Source organism: Rhipicephalus microplus, chromosome 8, assembly GCF_043290135.1.
Source record: "Rhipicephalus microplus isolate Deutch F79 chromosome 8, USDA_Rmic, whole genome shotgun sequence".
Classification (NCBI taxonomy): Eukaryota; Metazoa; Arthropoda; class Arachnida; order Ixodida; family Ixodidae; genus Rhipicephalus; species Rhipicephalus microplus.
Window position 1 is genome coordinate 32,667,074 of NC_134707.1, and position 20,859 is coordinate 32,687,932.

At 40.5% G+C, this 20,859-nt stretch overlaps 1 protein-coding gene across 3 annotated transcripts in view; it reads left to right on the top strand.

Moving 5' to 3' along the window:
- The window catches only part of LOC119165302 (receptor-type tyrosine-protein phosphatase H), a 93,169-nt gene that overhangs the window by 58,452 nt on the left and 13,858 nt on the right, over window positions 1-20,859 (top strand). For 2 of the 3 annotated variants that reach the window (XM_075871473.1, XM_075871474.1), the window contains 11 exons: window positions 909-1,010; window positions 2,105-2,246; window positions 3,442-3,506; window positions 4,041-4,155; window positions 5,632-5,715; window positions 6,266-6,355; window positions 17,061-17,142; window positions 17,403-17,493; window positions 17,715-17,791; window positions 18,586-18,720; window positions 19,913-20,032. In XM_075871473.1, the coding sequence (XP_075727588.1) occupies window positions 909-1,010; window positions 2,105-2,246; window positions 3,442-3,506; window positions 4,041-4,155; window positions 5,632-5,715; window positions 6,266-6,355; window positions 17,061-17,142; window positions 17,403-17,493; window positions 17,715-17,791; window positions 18,586-18,720; window positions 19,913-20,032 (1,103 nt within the window). Of the gene's footprint in view, window positions 1-908; window positions 1,011-2,104; window positions 2,247-3,441; window positions 3,507-4,040; window positions 4,156-5,631; window positions 5,716-6,265; window positions 6,356-17,060; window positions 17,143-17,402; window positions 17,494-17,714; window positions 17,792-18,585; window positions 18,721-19,912; window positions 20,033-20,859 lie in introns of those variants that run through there. The other variant, XR_012885548.1, reaches the window with a different exon arrangement.

A 20,859-nucleotide genomic window follows, 5' to 3' on the forward strand; every position in this document is an offset into this window, starting at 1 on the left:
TATGTGCATCTGTTTATCGGGGAGCCGGGTGGTGCCAGACGAAGAGGACGTTCGGTTGGTGGCAAGAGGTCTCTGGTGCGTGTTCATTGTATACCCTTGAGTCGACCGTTACATCGCCTCTGAATTACCAATCTTGTAAACATAACAATATGTTTAGTAATTAAACGTGTCTGTAGCATTTCTGTGGGAAGTATTCACCCAATTACTAATACCACCTTAGTTGTGCGCTATATATGCTGGCGTATGTTTGGGATAAACTCTAGCCTATTGCCATGATCTACTGCTGCAGCAGTGATTAATGTACTCGGCAGCTGACCCATAAGTCATGGACTCGATCGTGGGTGCCGCGGTCACATTTCGATGGAGGCAAAATGGAAAAGGCCTGTGAACTGTGCGTTGTCAGTGCGTGTTAAAGAATACGAGGCGGTCGAAAGTCCTGGAGTGCTCCACTATGCCATCTGTCATAATCACATCATTTCTTTGGGGACGTAAAACCCTACATAATATTATTAGTATTATTAACAAGATTATTACATTTCTGTGGTACCAGGCTAATTCATTTCAAAAGATGAGAACTATCGACTAGCCATCACACATCATTTTACGGCTGAAGTTGCCTCAAAAGACCTCTGCGTTATCCTCTACTTTTTGCACTGCAGCAGGACAGGATGTGTTATGAACAGAATTCAAGATGCATCAGCTAAATTGACAAGAATTGGCTAATGCGCATGTTTTCACTCAGTTCATTTCTTCATTTTAAATAATGTAGATTTATTTAAAGTTAAAATAAATTGTATATTGAACACTCGGTATATTTTAGATGCGTCTTTGGAAACGAACAATGCAAGAGTTATGGCAAAATATTGGGGCGCCTATGTATATATGATATTGTGAACTTTTCTTTGCAGATGAAGATCTTGAAAATGGTACCACATGGAAAGAAGTTTCCCGATATCAGCCTACTCCACCACACAGAATTACGCCACAGGGTTGGAACCCTTTCCTCAAGGGTAAATCTTTCGTTCAACTGCGTCGTTAGATAAATGCTACAACTCAAATTTGTCTAAAAATAGTATGTCAGATTTGTTAGATGTGTGAGAAAACCCCCGGACTGATTTTGATCTCCAATACAAGGAGGTACATACCTAACATACCAAAATAGAGTTTTGTAGTGGTAAGGTCACGCTTTTTGTAATAAATAAAGAAAATTATTATGGCAACTTCACTGCTGATAAACATGGGGGGAGGGGTGAAAATCATGGCACCCAGATTTTCGCATTCGTAACCTTCTTGCTACTCCATGACGTCAAAAAGAAGCGTCCATGACGTCAAGACGAAAGAGTGATGGTAGACAAAGTAAGGAAAGTAAGGCAAGAAGGTTAACCCAATCAAAAAAGCCAGTTTGCTACCCTACAAGTGGGCACGTCGTGATGACGTTAACGTCTCAGCTAAGCGTGTAGGATTTCCCGGAAAGACAGCATTTTTTTCTCTTGCACGTCACCGGAATCGGATGCATGTTCCCGGGGAAATTTTAGCAACTTTTAGGCAATAATTGTAGTCAATGCTTGGTATTTCTGTGATTTATATATACTTGGACGTGTTTTGTTGACTTGAACTTGGTATTCAGCATTTAGAGCCTTCTTTTGCTTTGTACTGAGCGCTATATTGTGAGTGTTCTCGCGCCACACGAGATGTATGTACGCATGACAAGGCAGGCTCATAAAGTTTTTCGCGTTCCAAAAACTGCAGGTTGCTTGTTGTTCCATAAATTACAACCACAGATCAGGCACCACTGCAAGTATTGCTAATGCATTCTATTCAGAAAATGCAAGTTCATAAAACGAATTGTATGTAATAGTTAGGCTCCGGCAAGTGGCTGAAGGCATGCCAAGTTGAGTAGAATGTTGGCACTTGTGAACTTATCACAGCGTAGGTACTGACTCGCGTTAAAATGACATGACGTGAATAATGATGCCGCTTTTTGTTTTCCAGTCGAACCTAGCGTAAGAACCTAGCGGATTAGAAAACCAATGTGTCCATTGCTTTTTTGTTTTGTTGCTCTATTTTTAATCAAGCATGAAATGAATGTTTCACGGCATCACAGAGAATCATGGCGAGGATCCGCTGAACTGTGAACCACTTAAGGGCCGAGATGGGACTATGATATGCACCATTGGCAGTGAAATTTGCGAGGACGACCGGGTGACACCCTGCAACGGGCCTCTTAGAGGCGGGACAGAGTACGCGTAAGTAGATGCGAAAAATGTACTTTTAGTTATCTAACTAATTGGCATGGGCTTGCTCGAACTTCCTAGAGAACAGATAACTCTAACTAAACAGAAAGAATGAGCATCGCATAAAAGCACGGTGAGCGCAAGAACCTTGATATGATTTCGGCAAAATAAATGACTCCAAACACCCGTATTGCTAGGAAAGTATTTGTATTTAGAAAAAGTGCTTTTATATAAAATAGGAAAATCAAGTATTTTAGAAGTCTAGGCAAGCTGGTTTCGTTAGTTGTTCGCAGACCTACAAATAGGCAAGCTTGGGAAGGTTGGTCAGACATCATTATACTCTTAATTATGTCTTACGAAATCGCGATATATATATATATATATATATATATATATATATATATATATATATATATATATATATATATATATATATATATATATATATATATATATTTTTATATATATATATATATATATATATATATATATATATATATATATATATATATATATATATATATATATATATATATATATATATATATATATATATATAGAGGCCCGTATGCCTTTTCCCTCTCCTTTTGCAATTATAACCAGCTCTTTATGAATGATATGAGTTAGAGTGTAGAGGGGCACTAAGTGTGTGGTGAAGCTGCCGCCTATCGTTTTGTTTTCCCACCCTCCTCCGCGTTGTGCGTTTATTGCTTCACCCGCCCCTCTGTAATAAAGCTACATCGAGGGTTGGTGAACCACTTCGATACGTGGCAGTCAGAAAAGCTGTTGCAGCCACAATTTTTGTGTGCATTATTTTTTTTAGGCATCAGTCCAGGTTATATACAATCACTTGGTATGTGCATTGAAGGGTTCGGTATTCACGGCTACCTGGTTCAGTTTAATTAGGGGATTATAGTAGAGCTCAAAACGCAATGCGTGTAACTCACAAAAGTGATTGTTGGGATCAACAAACAAAACGTTTGATTGTTGGGATCAACAAACAAAACAAAAACAAAACGTTTTTTTTTTAGGTTTGCTTGAACACATAGCAGTATATTATGTTATTTATGTACTTGAAAGCAAGAACTAAATAGTTCTTTTTTTTAATATAGACACTTCAAGACCTATATGCTTACGTCGCTTTAGCAACGAATATGTATTATCACATAAGTAGTGATTTCCCGACATTTTTATAATTTTTTTTCAGAATGTACATTATCGGATACACAAAAGGGGGTAGTCGTGCCAGTTACCCTATAGTCTTCATTACAGGTGAGGCAATCGCTTGTTGCTCATTGATATAAATTACACCAGCATTTGGTAGATCGGTTGGCGTGACTGAGACCCTCAGTCTAGTAAAGAAACATCAACGTATCGTAACGTCGTAACGTAGCCTATAAGTAAATAATTGACTGCTTGACCAAAAAAAAACTAATGTAAAGAAAAATATTAGATAAATACCTAAATATTTTGATAGAAGCAACTTGATTTGCGTACACCAAAAAGGAAGGAAACAGACTTCCATTCATGAATTTTAACTTTGCAAACTCAATTTGGATAGGCCAGATGGAAGCATACAGGCCAAATAATTAATTATTTAATAATAAAACCGTAGGCTTTATTTGTTTGTCCATGCGAATTGTGTTCAAATAATTTCAAATAATCATTGTGGAAATTGAGAATTATTGCGGAAATATATGCATGAATAAATAAAAATAAAACAAATACATTCGTTAACTGACTAACTTCGCTTGTCATTCACGTTCAGAGAGTGCAATGACTCATCAATTTTTCTTTATATGTTAGCACTTCCAGAGGGGCCTAGTTCTGCAGGAGCAATTGCAGGGGGAATTCTGACAGCCGTTATTATAATGGCTGCGATCCTCGCAGTAATAGTGATTCACAGGCGGCGAATGGCACGGTAAGTGAACGAAGTATCATCCCCATAAAAATCTATGTGGATCCTCTACATCAATGCAAAGAAGTCTTCTACTGTTCGATACTGGTTGATAATGATTGACCCTTGTTGATAACTAATAACATAGCGCATTGCAACTGATACAAAAGACAACGGAAGGGACAAAGAGGACCGATAACTTCCCACAAAATTTTATTTGTTGCGCTGAAACCCCCCAGCGCTGAAACCCCCCAATTGCCAAAAACAATGGTTTTGTTTGTTTTTTTGCATTTTGTGTGAATATTTATGTACGGTCATAGGAGTAAATTTTGGTTGAAATTTAGCACTCTCCTTTGTCCCTTCTCTTGTCTTGTGTCTCAATATTCACCCGCTACGTTGTTAGTTATGTATTACCGAAACGCCAAACTTTATACTCTTGTCACCTTGTTGATACTTGTTGTAGGCCGCCATGTGGGTGTTGTAAAGCAACATGTCAAAAGACAAACCCCACAGAAGATTCAGGTGTCAGTAAAACATAAACGTCAGGTTGTCTTTTTTACACTGACGCTAATTTCACTGCTTACAATTTAAAAAGTGTGGCTTCTGCCGTGCATTTCAAAAATGAAAGTTCTATCGTTGGACAGTTATAACATATAATATGAAGTTACAGAACCATTACACAGTAATCTTCAGCATTTAATAAAGAATACCTGCTGTTTCAGTTATACTGTCTGCAGCAAAATAGGGCATTCGCGTGTGCTTTTAAATTTTTTCGGTCTTTTATATTTCTAGTATTTTAGCGCACAACCAAATAGACAAACTGAAAATTTCAGTTAGAGTTTCTATGTTTAAAATCGCGTGCATTTTACTGACTTGATAGTGTAAGTGCACTACTTTTCTCTAATAAAATTAACCTAATGGTACACACACATCACTCAAATGTTAGCTAACGTACTTAAAAATTGCCAGCACTTTTAATTATGATTTCGCTAGGCGAATTAGGTCGGCAATATGGCTGGCCTCAAGAATAGTGCACAATACTCTAGGCTACATCATGCTCAAAGTAATAACCACGTCACAACTAATGACCTACCTCTTGCTGTCAACCTTGCACAAGCATTTATATAGGAGGCCTACATGATGAACAGGATGTAGGCATACCTTTGTTATTACTTGATAACTACAGTACGGTGTACTGTTAAGGAGAACACTCATATACACACCATCAATATTCCTGGCCCTCTAAGAGCAAGTGGATTAAGAAACAATCTTCATGCAACTCACTATTCATTCAAGAGGAGTCGGAACGTTTAGCCACTAGCAGTCTTATGCATATCTAAGCCTCTGTGATTCCGTTAGACATGCTGCTTACGCAGGTGTTCCCTTTAACAGTGGACTCATCTGTACATGTGCAATAAGTCTTTCTTTTGATACGCAATCACACTAGAGAAAGAAAATGTCGTGAAGTTTTTACACTCAGTGTAAATGTTTCTTCCCAAGGCAGAAGCAAGCGAACTCGAAGAGGTCATCTGCTGATCCATGCAGCATTAACAATTCCCTGATGAATTTGGTACACATGTCCGAGTAAGTTTCTAATTACTTGATTATTTGTTCATGGCAAGTTTTTGTATAATAATGTCTCTCTGTGGAAGATGAAACAGAAAAGAAAATGCATTTACTTATACATATTGCCAGCTCTAGTTCGACCTTTGTTGAAGTACTCATGCACACCTACAATACGGAGTAAGAACTTTGTGATTTGTGCACAAATGCCAGTGAAATAAAGAAGCAACATACAGGTTTATTTCAGAACATGTATAATAAGGCGAAAATAAATTGTGAAGACAATGAATGAACTGTAATAAGACACCTATTTAGAAAAGTAAGCCTACTCTTAGCCTGGCAGAATACTGATAGCAAGAACAAACATATAGACATAGTAAACTCATTATATTCACACAATTTCTTAACAAATCTGCATTTTACGTGTCATTTGAACACGTTGGTCGAATTACAATCCACTGGCAAGTTTTGATAACGTACCACGTCAAAAAAATGGATTTTATCAGTCGTAATTTATGAAACATTATTACCTTACCAAATGTTGATATCACTGTTGATGTGTACCTTCCAGCATGAATGGTTTGGCGACAAAGCCGAACCCTCCTGCTATGCCAGATGAGCAGATCGAGATGGAACATCACGTCATTAAAGACATCAACAAGTGAGTAACCACCGTAATAAGAGCAGTGATGAGTTCTGTAGCACTACCCATCCAGGATGCACCCGTACAGAATCCTGCCCAAGCGAGGCCACTCATAATCGACGAACACTCCGCAATTGCACTTAGGGAGAACTGTTCTGAGGGTAATGAGAACAGGAAAATGAACTTCCTTGGATGTAGTAACTTCCCGGAAAAAGCGAATCCTAACACAGGCCTGGGGTCAACCCATGTGCTCTGCAGTGGTTTAGAATTGATTGAAACATAAGGGACGCCAGGAGCCATTACCATTCCAGCAAGCGAGACATATAGAGCTTCTCGCCTGCATAAGACAGTGGAATTTGCCGTACAAGAATATGTCGGTGTCACGTGTTTGGAGCTGAAAAATTTGAACAGCCCAACGAATTTCTCCATACGTTCCGACTTTTCTCCTTCACAAAAATTATTTACATATAAAAAAACTACGCCGAAAGAGACGAGGCAGGAGCAAAACTAGCAGAACAGTCACTACCCTTTTCATTTGTTCCTGAGGTTCTGCTTCGTCAACATCTGCGCTGTTCATTTTTTTTTCAATTAAAAGAATTTTGACAACGCAGGCCTATGAACAAACTTTCTATTTCAAACACGAACGATAAAATTTTTCTTTCCCACAGACCTTGTACTTACCAAAGCACTGAGAAAGCACTCGCTCTTTGGAAGAAAAATATAGCGGGGCTCTCGCACAAAGTTGAAGGGAAAGTGCACCACTTTGTTGCGGGTGTACTTTTTTTCATACCTAATAGCATGGCTGGGCTAGAGGGAAGATGCCACGTGGGTGTTTCGCGTCGCGTCCAGCCGTCACCCCCGGAAGCTTTTCCAGCCTGGAAGCGACGCGCCAGGCTGGTGGAGGCCAGGCTGGAGGTATGAACGCGGGTCGCGTCGATACCCCTCACCTGGCAGCTGACGAAACTATCTGTTTTATTCTATCGAGACGTGTTTTATTAACTGGTTGATCACGACTTGCATACTATCGGTGCAAGAGGACGCCAGCCAGTCGTCAAGTATTCCAGTTCGAAAGACGCGTACAAGCGGAACTATACTCACTTGATTAGATTAGAAGGGTGTTGCTCGCCAAACGATTACGCAGTATACGAGCATGAAGTAACGGTTTCAGGTTTACAAACCGATTCTCTGGGTGCCTTGTGGTTCCTATGCCAAATATTTTTATGCACTTGGGTTGTCGGCAGCTTCCTTCGATTTAATCTGTCACGGTAAAGCAAGGTGAGAGTAAGACGGCACGTTGTTTCTGCATTCGCTCCGTAGACATGCTGTGATTTTTTTGAGTAACCATGGAAATATTTCAGTGGAATAGCGTATTGCCTCACAAATTCAACGCCGCAAAAGTTATATGAATTCGTTCAGTGTGAGCGTAGTTACAAAGATTTGTCACACGCTGCGATCGCATTCTGTTTTCTCTCGTCTCGACGAAAGCGCTGGAAGCTAAGCAGGGGGAGAAGGGAGGGGCACACAAATAACGTCATGCGCGCTTCGTGACATTGAACACTTTTCTTTTTTTTTTTCATCGAATACGCGGCTTTTTCAGTGTGATCACGCGTGCACGAGTGGACAAGTGACGGCCTCACGCGGCGATTTCTGTAATAACCGAGTGCGCGATGTTCAAATTAGCCAACGGCTGATAGATGGGTCATCTACGTATGATTTCTTGGCGTATTCCGTGTTTGTCAAGAAAAGAGGGAGCAATTTTTAGCTAATTTTGATGATTTATTGCGAGTTTGAGGCCAGGTGCTGCGCTATAACATTTCGCTCTCGTGTTTTTGGAAGTCTCTACTATTGATTGACGGCGTTTTCTGACCATGCTCAAAAAGTGTTGAAGGACCCCTTTAAGGCACAGGCTTGTCTGCCATAGTTATCTGTTGTAGCCATCCTAATATGCTAAGTGTTCACTGGATGGCGCTGGCATCACTCGCATCGTTCGAGATGTTTCAACAGACAGACAGAGAGGCAGAAGTACGGAAGGAGGAGCCCGCAGACACACACAGACAGACAGATGGATATACGAACGCACAGACGTACGGACGAATGGACATACAAACGGACAGACAGACTATGAACGTACGAACGGATGAACGGAGGATTCGCGGGTTCCCGATGAAACCCTCTGGAGCTTCCCCCCGTCTATCATCATTCACTCCCTAGGTACGCTGTTTTAAAGGCAAAGCTCCTTGGAAGCCAGCCTTGGCTGGTGATGTACCGGCGTCCACACACATATCGCAACACCTGCTACACACCTGTGAAGAAGCAATCTGTGCCATTCATCTGTCTGTGCGCCTGGAAGTCCGTCTACTTGTCCGTAAACCCATGCGTTATCTGTCTGTTTGTCTATTAAAATAGTCGGCGACTTCTACGTGGACATTGTGAATCTTAGGACCTAGGTTCGCACACTGGTCCTCATTCACTTAGAGGAGATTCCCGGATTTTTACATCGAAAGCTGCTATGAGATCACAAGGGTCGCGTGCGGCGTAGTTGTCTGCCGCTGCCACCGTTGTCCATGTTTAGTATCACATGAAATAAGAAAAAAAAATACTTAGCAAATAAAAACAAAAAGAACCCAACAGTATTCGCACCCGGGTGTCTGCGTGGAAGCTCAGTATTTAACCGTAGAGCCATACAGGTGTTCCTTTTAAAGTGCGAAGCATTTTTTAGCGAACTTCAGCAACTTTAAGTCTATCTATCTATCTATCTATCTATCTATCTATCTATCTATCTATCTATCTATCTATCTATCTATCTATCTATCTATCTATCTATCTATCTATCTATCTATCTATCTATCTATCTATCTATCTATCTATCTATCTGTCTATCTATCTGTCTATCTATCTATCTATCTATCTATCTATCTATCCGCCAACGACTTTTAGCTCTCCTAGCCGTTTCAATAATAGTATCGATACCAAACTTGGTATGCCATAACATGGCTGTATTAGGAACATATTTGACTAGTCTTAAAAAACAAATTACGCTATGCATGGCATGAATGTCATGATTTACATTTCATGGTCCTGAAGTTCTTGCAGTGGTTTCATTCACATGACATGTTGCAAAACTGCTATGGTATGGCATTAATGCATGTCGAACACAAGCGACAGACCCTAATGTGAAATTCATGACATGCGTGTCATGTAACAACATGACTACATGCCAAGCTCATGATGCGCTGGCGGTCGTTTCGCTAGCTTCACTTACACCAAATTTGGTATTACGGGACGTAAATGGACGATGAAGGTATACTGGTGCAAACATGATGAGATGCGTGTAATGTAACAACATGACTACATGCTATGCTCATGATGCACTCGCGGCAGTTTCGCTAGATTGACATGTACCAAACTTGGTATTACGTGACATGAACGGACGACATAGGTAAATGACACATGCAAACATGGCAATCATGACATGCTTGTCATGTAACAACATGACTTCATGCAACACTGATGATGCGCTAGCGGCGATTTCACTAGCTTCACATATGCCAAACTTGGTGTTACGTAAGGTCAATGTACGGCGAAGGTATGTGACTGATGCAAACATGATGATCATGAGATGCGTGTCATGTGAGAACATGACTGCATGCCACAGTCAAGGCACCAATACATTTTGACGTGACGTGGTGCGCGTGCTTGCCGACGTTGATTTTGTCGCGTCACGCCGGCGTTGTCACACCAGGCGCCAGTCCTGCCATATACTCGCAGGCGCGCGCCACGCTGCGTTGCTTTGACGCATGTGCATTTCAGCCGTCCGGCGTCCCTCCGTCACGAAAAGAGGGAGACGCAGTATTGTCTGCTTAACCCATCGGCACGAAATGCAGCATGTCGCGTTTCGCGCCGGTTGCCGTCAAGCTGCGCCGACGGACGCTGGTCGCGCCTTGCGTCAGACTATGGAGTGCTCGCGTTTGGCAAACGTAGCGTCGCTGTGCCCAGCGTGCGTGCGCGTCAACGCTACAATGGAGTTTATTGGGCCCTTCATGATGCGCTTTGGCCGTTTCGCTAGCTCCACAATGACCAAATTTGTTGTTCTAAGACGTCCATGGATGACGAAATATATAACTGGTGCAAACATGATAATCCTGAGACGCACGTCATGTAAGAACACGACAACATACCACGTCCATAGCGTGCTCGTGGCCGTTACGATAGCTCCACACATACTAAATTTGGTATCATCTGACGTCAATAGATGACGAAGGTAAACGACACATCGAAACATGATAGTCGTGACACGGAAGCCATGTATGGCATCATATACCTCCACCTCGTAACGTTGTGCTGATTTTAAAGTGACATATATCAACATTTCTCATTCGTGCTTCGCATGTCATCGATTCCCACTGTACGTGAGATCTGCCAATTTTTTTTCTTTATTGCATGGTGTTTATTTTGATGCGTACTTTAAACTATAACATTTGCTTCGCCGTAGCAGTGCATTCACTCAGCGACAATAATAGCATAGGTATTGCGGAAACATACAAAGGCACGTATATATATATATATATATATATATATATATATATATATATATATATATAGAGAGAGAGAGAGAGAGAGAGAGAAAGAGATAAGGGAAAGTAGTGTATACCTAAGGGCTCGTTTTTCCGTGTTTTAACACAATATTAAGGAGATCTAACAGACAGTAATGCCAAGGAATGTACAGGGGAAGTTATTAGAACCAATGGAATGTAAATAAGAACAAAGAAAAGGGAAAGTGAATATATATATATATATATAAATATATATATATATATATATATATATATATATATATATATATATATATATATATATATATATATATATATATATATATATATATATTGTGTTTGAATGTCCTTTGGAGGGAGGAAAAACCATAAGCATGAAATGCATACTTAAAGCAGTCGTTGGTTGGTTCCCTATCACGGCCTTGCATGCGCGTTTTTTACAGAGTGTGTGGTTCCATTGAAAGAAAAAAAAACGTATGAAAGGTTACTTTATAAATACGTGTTGGGATGGAAGAAGGCAACAAGTGGTATGTCAAATAATAATAAAATCAATTATAAATATTTGCTGAAGGACGTCCCAAAACATAATGATATTTGTGAAGGTAATCAAGCAGTGTTTTATTGTCTCTGGTACATCGCAGAGATGGCAGTTAACAGACGAAACAAAATACCCTCTTTTGCAACCATGATTCTACCGCCAGCCTATCTGTATGAAATTTCGGAAAAATGTTTTCGTATCAAGAAAAATATACATTTACCGGACTTGTTTGAGTACATCCTGTCATGGAAGATTTATTTTCACCTACAGATATAGCGGAAGCTTTTTTCTTGCCATAAGTTTAGGTGATGAATTCATAAGCCATCCACCTTTATCTCTGTCCAACAAGGAACCAGGTCTCTGGGCATTACGGCTTTGCGAAAGGGAAGCGACAAATCGCTGCTTGTATTTATATATTATTTTTGCTATGAGATAAGCTCATTGTGAGTGATTAGTTGTTTCCTGTATGCATGTTCTCTTTAAAAAAGATCAGTTGAAAGTTAGCGCCCGTTTTCTCTTCTTCCTGTGTGCTACTGTGTTTTTTTTTCGCGATATTTTACGAAACTTATAAAAAACTTTTGCGTCCTCGGCAGGGATTTCAGTGCGATAAGCGCCCATTTTTTTTTCTTCTTCCTGTGTGCTACTGTGTTTTTTTTCGCGATATTTTACGAAACTTATAAAAAACTTTTGCGTCCTCGGCAGGGATTTCAGTGCGATAAGCGCCCATTTTTTCTTCTTCCTGTGTGCTACTGTGTTTTTTTTTCGCGATATTTTACGAAACTTATAAAAAACTTTTGCGTCCTCGGCAGGGATTTCAGTGCGATAACTATATGATAAAATTTCACTTTGATTTTATTCGTTAACATTTACTTTTTGATAGGCAATTGTTTGATATTGGAGGTTTTAACGTGCAGTTGGTCAATCTATACCAACTACCAAGTCATCGTTTCTTTTTCGTGTCCTAGTAGTTGGGAGATCTTACTTCTAGGTAGTTGAGCTTTGGGCAAGTTCTATGACAGCGGTAACACCACAAAATAAATATGGACAGTAATAATGACTAGTAGATAAGGTTAATTAGTGTTTATTGGCTTCTGCACTATCTTTTACTGGAATTAGCAGTTGTAGGTAAGGTGTGGAGCTTTGCGCGTGACCATGCATTTATTTTCAACCAATTCATCGGTAGTCCCACCGAGTGGTTTAATTGGAAAACACAACTGGCACTCTGATTTCATTCATCACGACAGCGTTTACCACGGCAAGTTACAGCAGTCATATACGCCCGTACTTCGCAAACATTCATTTTATTCCGGAGTCCTCGTGAATTCGTACGAACGTAACCGTTGAAAATAACATTCTATTTTCGCAGAAATGTACGCCTATGACAGCCAGGGAATGCAGCCCCAGAATTGTTACACGCAATTGCGTAATTTCGCGGTCAAGTCTCGAAAATCATTCGAAGCCTCCGAACTGGAATCCGGTGGTTTCGGGCTGCCCTAAGCGAAATGGTACGCCAACGCGTCGTAGGCGATTTTCAGATACGTCGGCCAGGGCCACAGTGGGTGCGTTTAATGATTCCACGAATCGTTGATTTCCAAAGCTGCGGAGCGGCGCTGGTTTTCCAACTGCCACCGCACTTTGAGTTCGGCGGCCTCTCGGGAGAAGCCCTTCGGAAAGTTATTTCAACGGCTTCTTCCATGTGCGTGTGATTCTACAATCTTTCGTGGTATGCGAAGCGTGAAATCGGGCATCCATTATCCAACACCACGTCGAGATGGCTCAACCACGGCGCAATTACGTTAGTTTGGTATTTTGACGAAATTACGCTATGGGAGTGAATGCAGTTTTACATTAACCACCGCTGTAAAGCAATCAACGTTAAGGCCACATGGCTGTCTAATCTATCACCACTCTGAAAGCTAAGCCTGTCGATATCATTACTGCCGTGGCTTACCTAAAGCTAACATTCGATTATTTGTTATTCAGAAAGGGATCGTAACAAAATGTGACTGTCAGAGTTCAGTTATTTCAGAAACTAGACAACTACAATTACGTTGATATATGGCATGAATCGCGTAAAAGCGTTTTGATTCGGATAAGATTTTGTTGTGAGAACTAGAGTGGGCTGAAGCCCTGTTGTGTAGTGTTAATTATGTTATAAATAGTGACCATGCTTAGGTGTTCTAATGACTATAAGTGCAATATTATTATTATTTATATACTATTTATATTCAGATTATAATATATTTGTATTCTTTTTGCCATTGTTGTCAAACAACCGCATACAGTGTTGGTCTGTAAATAAGAAATGAAAGAGTGACTCAAAAGAACGAAGCAATGTCTAACTAAAAAGTACAATGCTGCCTAAATTCAAAACAACAAGAAAGTGCTATTGCTGACGCAACCTTCGAGCCTTTAAGGACCCCTACACCAGGAACCTCTAAAAATTACCTACTCTAATATGAGCAACTATATAGATACACACAATTGTTTCACAAATAAAAACAAAATAGCTGCAATAGCCCCAAAATTGTGTTATGTAAATCATGGCACTCAAGACCTGCTTGTCATGATTTTCATTCTATGACCTTGTATTTACGTGGTACATACAGCCAAACTTTGGCATACCATATTTGGTACAAATCTGATTAACGCTATGACAAAGTCAACAATGAATAGATAGATAGATAGATAGATAGATAGATAGATAGATAGATAGATAGATAGATAGATAGATAGATAGATAGATAGACAGACAGACAGACAGACAGACAGACAGACCGATAGATAGATAGATAGATAGATAGATAGATAGATAGATAGATAGATAGATAGATAGATAGATAGATAGATAGATATATAGATAGATAGATAGATAGATAGATAGATAGATAGATAGATAGATAAATAGATAGATAGATAGATAGATAGATAGATAGATAGATAGATAGATAGATAGATAGATAGATAGATAGATAGATAGATAGATAGATAGATAGATAGATAGATAGATAGATAGATAGATAGATAGATAGATAGATAGATAGATACGCTCAAAATCACCTAATTTCGCTAAGAAATGCTCCACATTTAAGACACAAGGCTGACGGGTGCACCACACTTCCTTTAGCTGGTGTGCCATTGACATGCAGGTATGTTGCTGGGGGCGTACCTGTGCAGCATATTCTACCAATTGTTACGCAGTTCTGAAATTACGTCACAAGTTGGATAGCCCAAGTAAATGTAGTGGTATGCTATAGGAGGTGGGCAGAATAGAAAGCTTGATCAAGGCTACTCAACATCATCTTATTTAGCTTTTTTTTTTTAAACGTCGCCCGTCTGCATGCAACTCAAAGGAAATGCGTCGTACTACTAAATTGCGTGGTGCTCTCTCAAAAGAAGAGCCACGAGAAGCGACTGTTTTACTGAATGATTCTATGTAAAGAATCAGGCATTCCAAAAGCGTTTCACACGGGAGACTGCGGAAGCGATCGAAAAAAGGCATGGGACGTTCAGCGATAGTGGAACACTCGCTTGAGTGAAATGAAACGCTAAAGGTTACTGGCTGGGTGCAGCGAAGTGACGCCATCTCTCGAGAGGCGGCAGGCTGGAAATCGCTGTACTTCAAACGCCCATTTCATATCACGGTTCCTCCCGCGCCCACCACGCATTCCAAGTCGCCGCCCCTTTAATTACGAGTTGACTCCAGTGCGTCGCCTCGGCCGGGGTCATGTTTGCATGGGCGCTTCATGATTAAGCCATGATCAAGCCAAACCGACAGTCAGTAATGATGTCAGCCCAGATTGCATAGTGACTGAATACACCCGGCGGCTACGTTCGTTGCTTATCTTTTTTTTAGTCAATGTGACTGAGTGAAGTGCATTGTAGAACTGTGCTACCACATGGGTTCCACCGAGTTTTCCAATGCGTGCCGCCTTGGATGAAAATTATATTTACTCTTTTTTTTTTTGTTTCTCATCCTTCGTTTTTACTATGTGGGAGAGCCTCATCGGAATTCGAAAGGTTCGCAGTGGCTGAGACGAGTTAAGTTGCGAGGATTGGATCGAAGATGCGAGAGCATGTGTGATGTACTAGTCCCTGTAACCTTCTTTTTTTTTTTTTTGAAGTAAACTGAATCTTAGTTCACTTCGTGAAGGTGCTTAGGGTCGAAGTTTGAGGTCAGAGTCTGTGGTCGGGTCTATGCAATCGCTATGAGTGTGAGCCGACAGCACGCACACGGTTGAACGTTTTGCATTGCTCTCGATGTCAGCCTTATGAGCTCACTAAGGTTGCTGCAAATCTGTGCCCTTCCATTCCTCTTTTTCGTGCTGAAGCAGAGGAGCATGTCTACTCTATCAGCCTATACATATTTCAAAACTAAAAAAAAAGTGCCACAAGTTACCGTTTGCCAAAATGGCAAACTTTTGACAGGCTGCGCTGTTGTATCTGGCACGTCTAAATCGACAAGGCCAAGTGAATTTTATGTTTTCGAATGGCTGTGATCGCTAAGAAGCCAACCACTTCGCTGTTTGCTCATCGGAAAGTCCACATCTAAACTAAATGCTTGTGCATTATCACTTGCCTATGAATGAGGCTTTGTTTTGTTTGAAAAGTGTTTGAAAGACCTTGACTTTATCCTACTCAACAACGGTACCTAAAAGGGTCCCGTTGTTTTAAAGGCCACAGTCATATCCACGAAGCCCTGATAAATGGCGCTGTATGTCTAGTCATATTCGCGAAACGAGCCTACTAAATAATTAAGTGCAGCATGAGTGCTCGGATGAGTACTGCACGAGTGGTTGGTTACGTCCTCGTAATAAGTGAAAGCTTTTTTTCTTAGTTTTAGCGACTACGACAATGTCTAAAGTACATTCCTGTAACTGTGGACGTCCTGTATATCATTATAAAAGTAGTTTCGGTCTGATAATCTCGTCGCACTGAATCTTAAAGACTTCGAAAGATCAGGAATACGCAAGTAGGTACAATCACATTTTGAGACAAATGTAAATTTTTTGAATTCATAATTCTTCTGTGTTTGTTTTTAAGGGCAGTGAGTCAAATAATAGAGTTTTGCAAAATATTTTTTCTATGGTACATTCTTGGCACTGAGGAGGTCACAACACACCCGCTCGGAAAAGCTGTTTCATTGGACTGCTTTCTGCCTGCCACACCTGCTTTGCAAAATAGAATGTGCTTGACACTCTCGCAATCGTAGTCTTTGGTAACAACAGCAACCGGTGTCGTGATTTCGCAGCTGTGGCCACCGGACGTTTCTGTGTGTTTTTCTTTTCCGCCGTGGCTCTACATACTCGTAGCTGTGTCTTTCTAGGTGCAAAACGAAGTTTTGTACTGGTGTAATGAAAAGGCTACGCCACTTGTAAGGATTCGGCAGCACAAGGTCACAAGAAGAACGAACCACAGCTGACGCCTGTGGCTCTCGTAGCGACTACGGTGATTCTTCATCCTAGCGTTTCTTTCCCCGCCCTTTTCTACGAGTGCAACAGTGAACCAACAGCATTCCTCTATAGCCATGTTGCTTGCTGAAGAGGCCCCACAGTGCATGCATGTCATTGATGATGCCAGATGAAGTGTCTCTAGCCTCTTGAGGAATGTCGTTTCTCCTTCATTTTTGTAGGCCCATACCCAAGATGGAGTTCAGAAGCCACCTTGAGATGATGATGAAAGATTCGGCCTACCGATTTGCGGACGAATACGAGGTAACTTTCATTTAAAAGCCATGGTTCTAGTGCATTCCCTGTGTCTGTACGTACGTGCACACGCTACCAGGGAGGAGGAAACATGTGGTGATCTCGTCATAATTTTGCTCATTGTTAGGATAAAACTGCTATTTCCTTAAAAATTTTATTTGCTTTTATTTATATTTACTGGAAAAAACGGCAGCTTATATGAACTCCTTCCATAAGAGCATGAATAGGTTAATTAAAATGTCCTAATTCTTTATCGATTTTGTTTTCAGAGGCTTGTAGAACTCAGTCCGCAGTATCCTTCTGACGTTGCAAGGCATCCTGCGAACAGCAAGAAAAATCGATTCACAAATATTCATCCATGTAAGATGTGATTTCAATTTATTTGAGATTTTTAGTAAATTTTTTCCTGCCTATCCTGTCAAAAATCCATATTTTTTCTTGCTGAGGTTGTTCACGAGTAGTTGCACAATTGCTGCTTCAAAATTAGGATAGATTTGTTATTGCTACCTTTGCGAGCTATTTTCCTGAACGCTTCTCAGCTCGATGGGCTAATTGCACATAATTTTGTCAATTTTTTACAGTCGACAAGTCTAGGGTGCCCTTGTCATTGATTGGCGAGGATGAACAGTCCTCTTATATCAACGCAAGCTTTGTGAAGGTAAGAAGTTGCACGCGAAACCTTGGCAACATACTAAAGGAAAATACATCCTTCAATGATCTTGAAAAGAAAAAAAATTATAGCGTATCCACGGAGTGAATGATATTCAGTGTGGCGAAGTGTCAGTCGGTTCATCGTTCCGTGTGTCCGTTCGTCCGTGCATGCGTTCATGCGTTCGATCGCGTTCGAGATTGCAGATGGTGCGCAGGTAACACCGACCAGACGCGAGCCAAGGAAGCCGAGCGCAAGCGTCTTCAACACGCCCGCCGCTCTGCTCCGTCTATGCCCCATCACCGATCCGCCACGTTAGGCAACTACCCAGGAGACTGTCATTTCTCTTTCTCATCTCTTCTTTTCTAGGTTACGCGTTACTAGTGACAAGTTAAGGCTATAAGAAGCTTCGCCCCTAAAGTGCTTTTACCTGCGGTAAATACAGTGCGCAGAGCATGACATCCTTATCGTTTCAAAATAAAAGCTACTTGCACACCCTGCAGCCTGTGCAAAAAAACCTACTGATCAGTATATAACCCCTCGTACACACCTAAATATTACTTCAGAGTGTATTGGTGATGTTGAACATTGAAATCGAAGGTATGATAGGGGTGTTAGGTTATACATACACATTTTGTTTCAGGTCACGTTTGAACTGATTCAACCAGCATACTAATTTGCCTTAGTAGAGAAGCACTGGTTTCTTTTCATCTCCTATGTTGAGTATCTACTTTATTGGATGACTAAGTTTTGTCTACCCGCTGAATGCAGCATATGCAAATCGCACCTCCCGCATCTTGCAGGGTTGCAATTCGGAGCGAGAGTACATCGCTGCGCAGGGACCCAATGCCCTCACTGTCAATGACTTTTGGCGAATGATCTGGGAGCATGACGTCAAAATTATTGTCATGCTCACACAGTTTGTTGAAGGGAACAAGGTAAGGCAACAAAGCATTCTCGTATTGCTTTGCCCCCTACACGTTCTGAAGTTGCAAAAGACGTACTTGTGCAAAACCGATGCCTGTGTTACGAGTTGCATGTAATTTTAGCAATTCTCCCTTTAGAAATCTTCAGAATCAGCAGCACGCGTACACTTGCTTAGAATATCAGTGTATTTTTGATACAACATTTAATCTCAACGTAAAGCGGATAACTTCAATAAAATTGTATAGTGATACGAAGACGGCGATTGTCCATTTATATGTGTTCTACATGTACCGGTGTTGCACAAACGAAGGAACAATTACTAAGCGATCCAACTTATTGCTGTGAGCTTTCTCATCTAGGGTATTGCAAGTTACTGTGTATGTATAAAGCCTTCTTTTTTCTTAAACCCTAAATGACACAACGCTAACTACTAAATATTATTATCCTTCTCACCAACCTTGTTCATATAAATGCGTACAAAGGCACATGGTAATAAAATAAAGCACTTAGTCTTGAAAAAGGAAATCACAATTGCAAAACAAGAGACTTCGGGCCTGTTACTCTATTTAGTAATCTGAAAGTGTGGGTAAGTTTCAGGATTTTACATTGCAGTATATACTACCGGAGCTGTTAAAAAGATGATTAATTAAGAAAATAATAGCCCAGCACAATAGCGTCAATGTCGATTAGATTACTGGCCTACGTCTCATAAAAACACCTTTCTATATATTTCGGCTTCTCGTACATGATCACACTCTTCAATGGCTCGAGTCTAGATGAATCTTCACCGTTGAGCAAAAAGAAATAGCACAACTCTTATGATATGTACTCATAAGTGAGAAATTATCACCAAGAAACCTCCGTGTACCAGTGTCCATACCGCTAGATATTCAATTATCAATATGGTAAGTCCGTGAAGCAATTTCTTGCAGACTAATTTTGCATAAAAAAACATCCCTCACGCAATAAAGGCAAAAAATTTGGAGACAATTTTAATGTCTAGCCAAACCACAGTCTGGTAACTGCTGCTTATAAGCTGATGGTATCGATGCGGTTCAAAATTTTATGAAGTTATATTGCTCTCTGCCCTGCTTTGAGTCATAAACAGCTTTCGCACGCTTATGGGCACCCCGAACAAAAATAAACAATACCTTCGAAACATCGTATTGTGACGCTTGGTAAATGCGTTTTTCCTCAACACAGAAAAAGTGTGAAAAGTATTGGCCTGATGACTGCAAAGAACAAGCATATGGAAGTGTACAAGTGCGCAAAGACTCAGCGAAGGAAAAGGATGATTTCATCTTGACTGAATTTCGAATCAAAGTAAGTTGTGGATTGAGTTTATAGAATAAATTATAAACACTTAAGATCGTTGTGCATTTCGAAAAAGTGGTTAACAATTTAGAGTACTTGGTCTTCTACTCTGGAATAGAACAAAGCCGTGTGGTGGGTCTCACACTAGACGAGGCACGGTTGACGAAAGTTACGTTAGAATACTTAAAAGAAACATTGTTTACCGAACTTACGTGGCTCAGGTTTCACACACAGTACAGTTCCATATTGAATTTGCCCTCATTTACAATGGCTCACGTTTCACAGTGAAGTCACAGAATATATTTCACATTATGACAACCAGTAGTTTTTGCTCCAAACCTTGGAGGTGGAATATATGTGGTTTGTAGACACCCCCCCCCCCCCCCCCCCCAAGAACATAGAGCTTTTCACTTACCTATGAGCGAAATACATAGTGTGCCTTTTTGTTGGCTCACCTTTACGGGGTCACCTCGACGGGTTCAATAAAATCTATGAAATGAAAACTGTGCGAAAATATTACACCCTTTACAATGTTGCTGAAAACTTGTATTTGTTTATTTCTATAGAACACTTTATGTTGGAACTAATATAAACTGCAGCACTTACTCTTACTTTAACATTGATCGAGATGTACTTTGGAGAATTCATACGATTTCCTCACAGTCAACAAGTTGCCGACCAGGGTTGCCTCGGCTATCCCAGGCATTGCATCTTTGTGCAGCTCATAGAATATCATACTGTTTCCAGAAGTGGAGTATTCGTTTATTCAAGCAGGAATGTCTTGAGATGGCGGCATTCTCAGATGACACATTATGCGACCAATGTAGTTCAGTCAC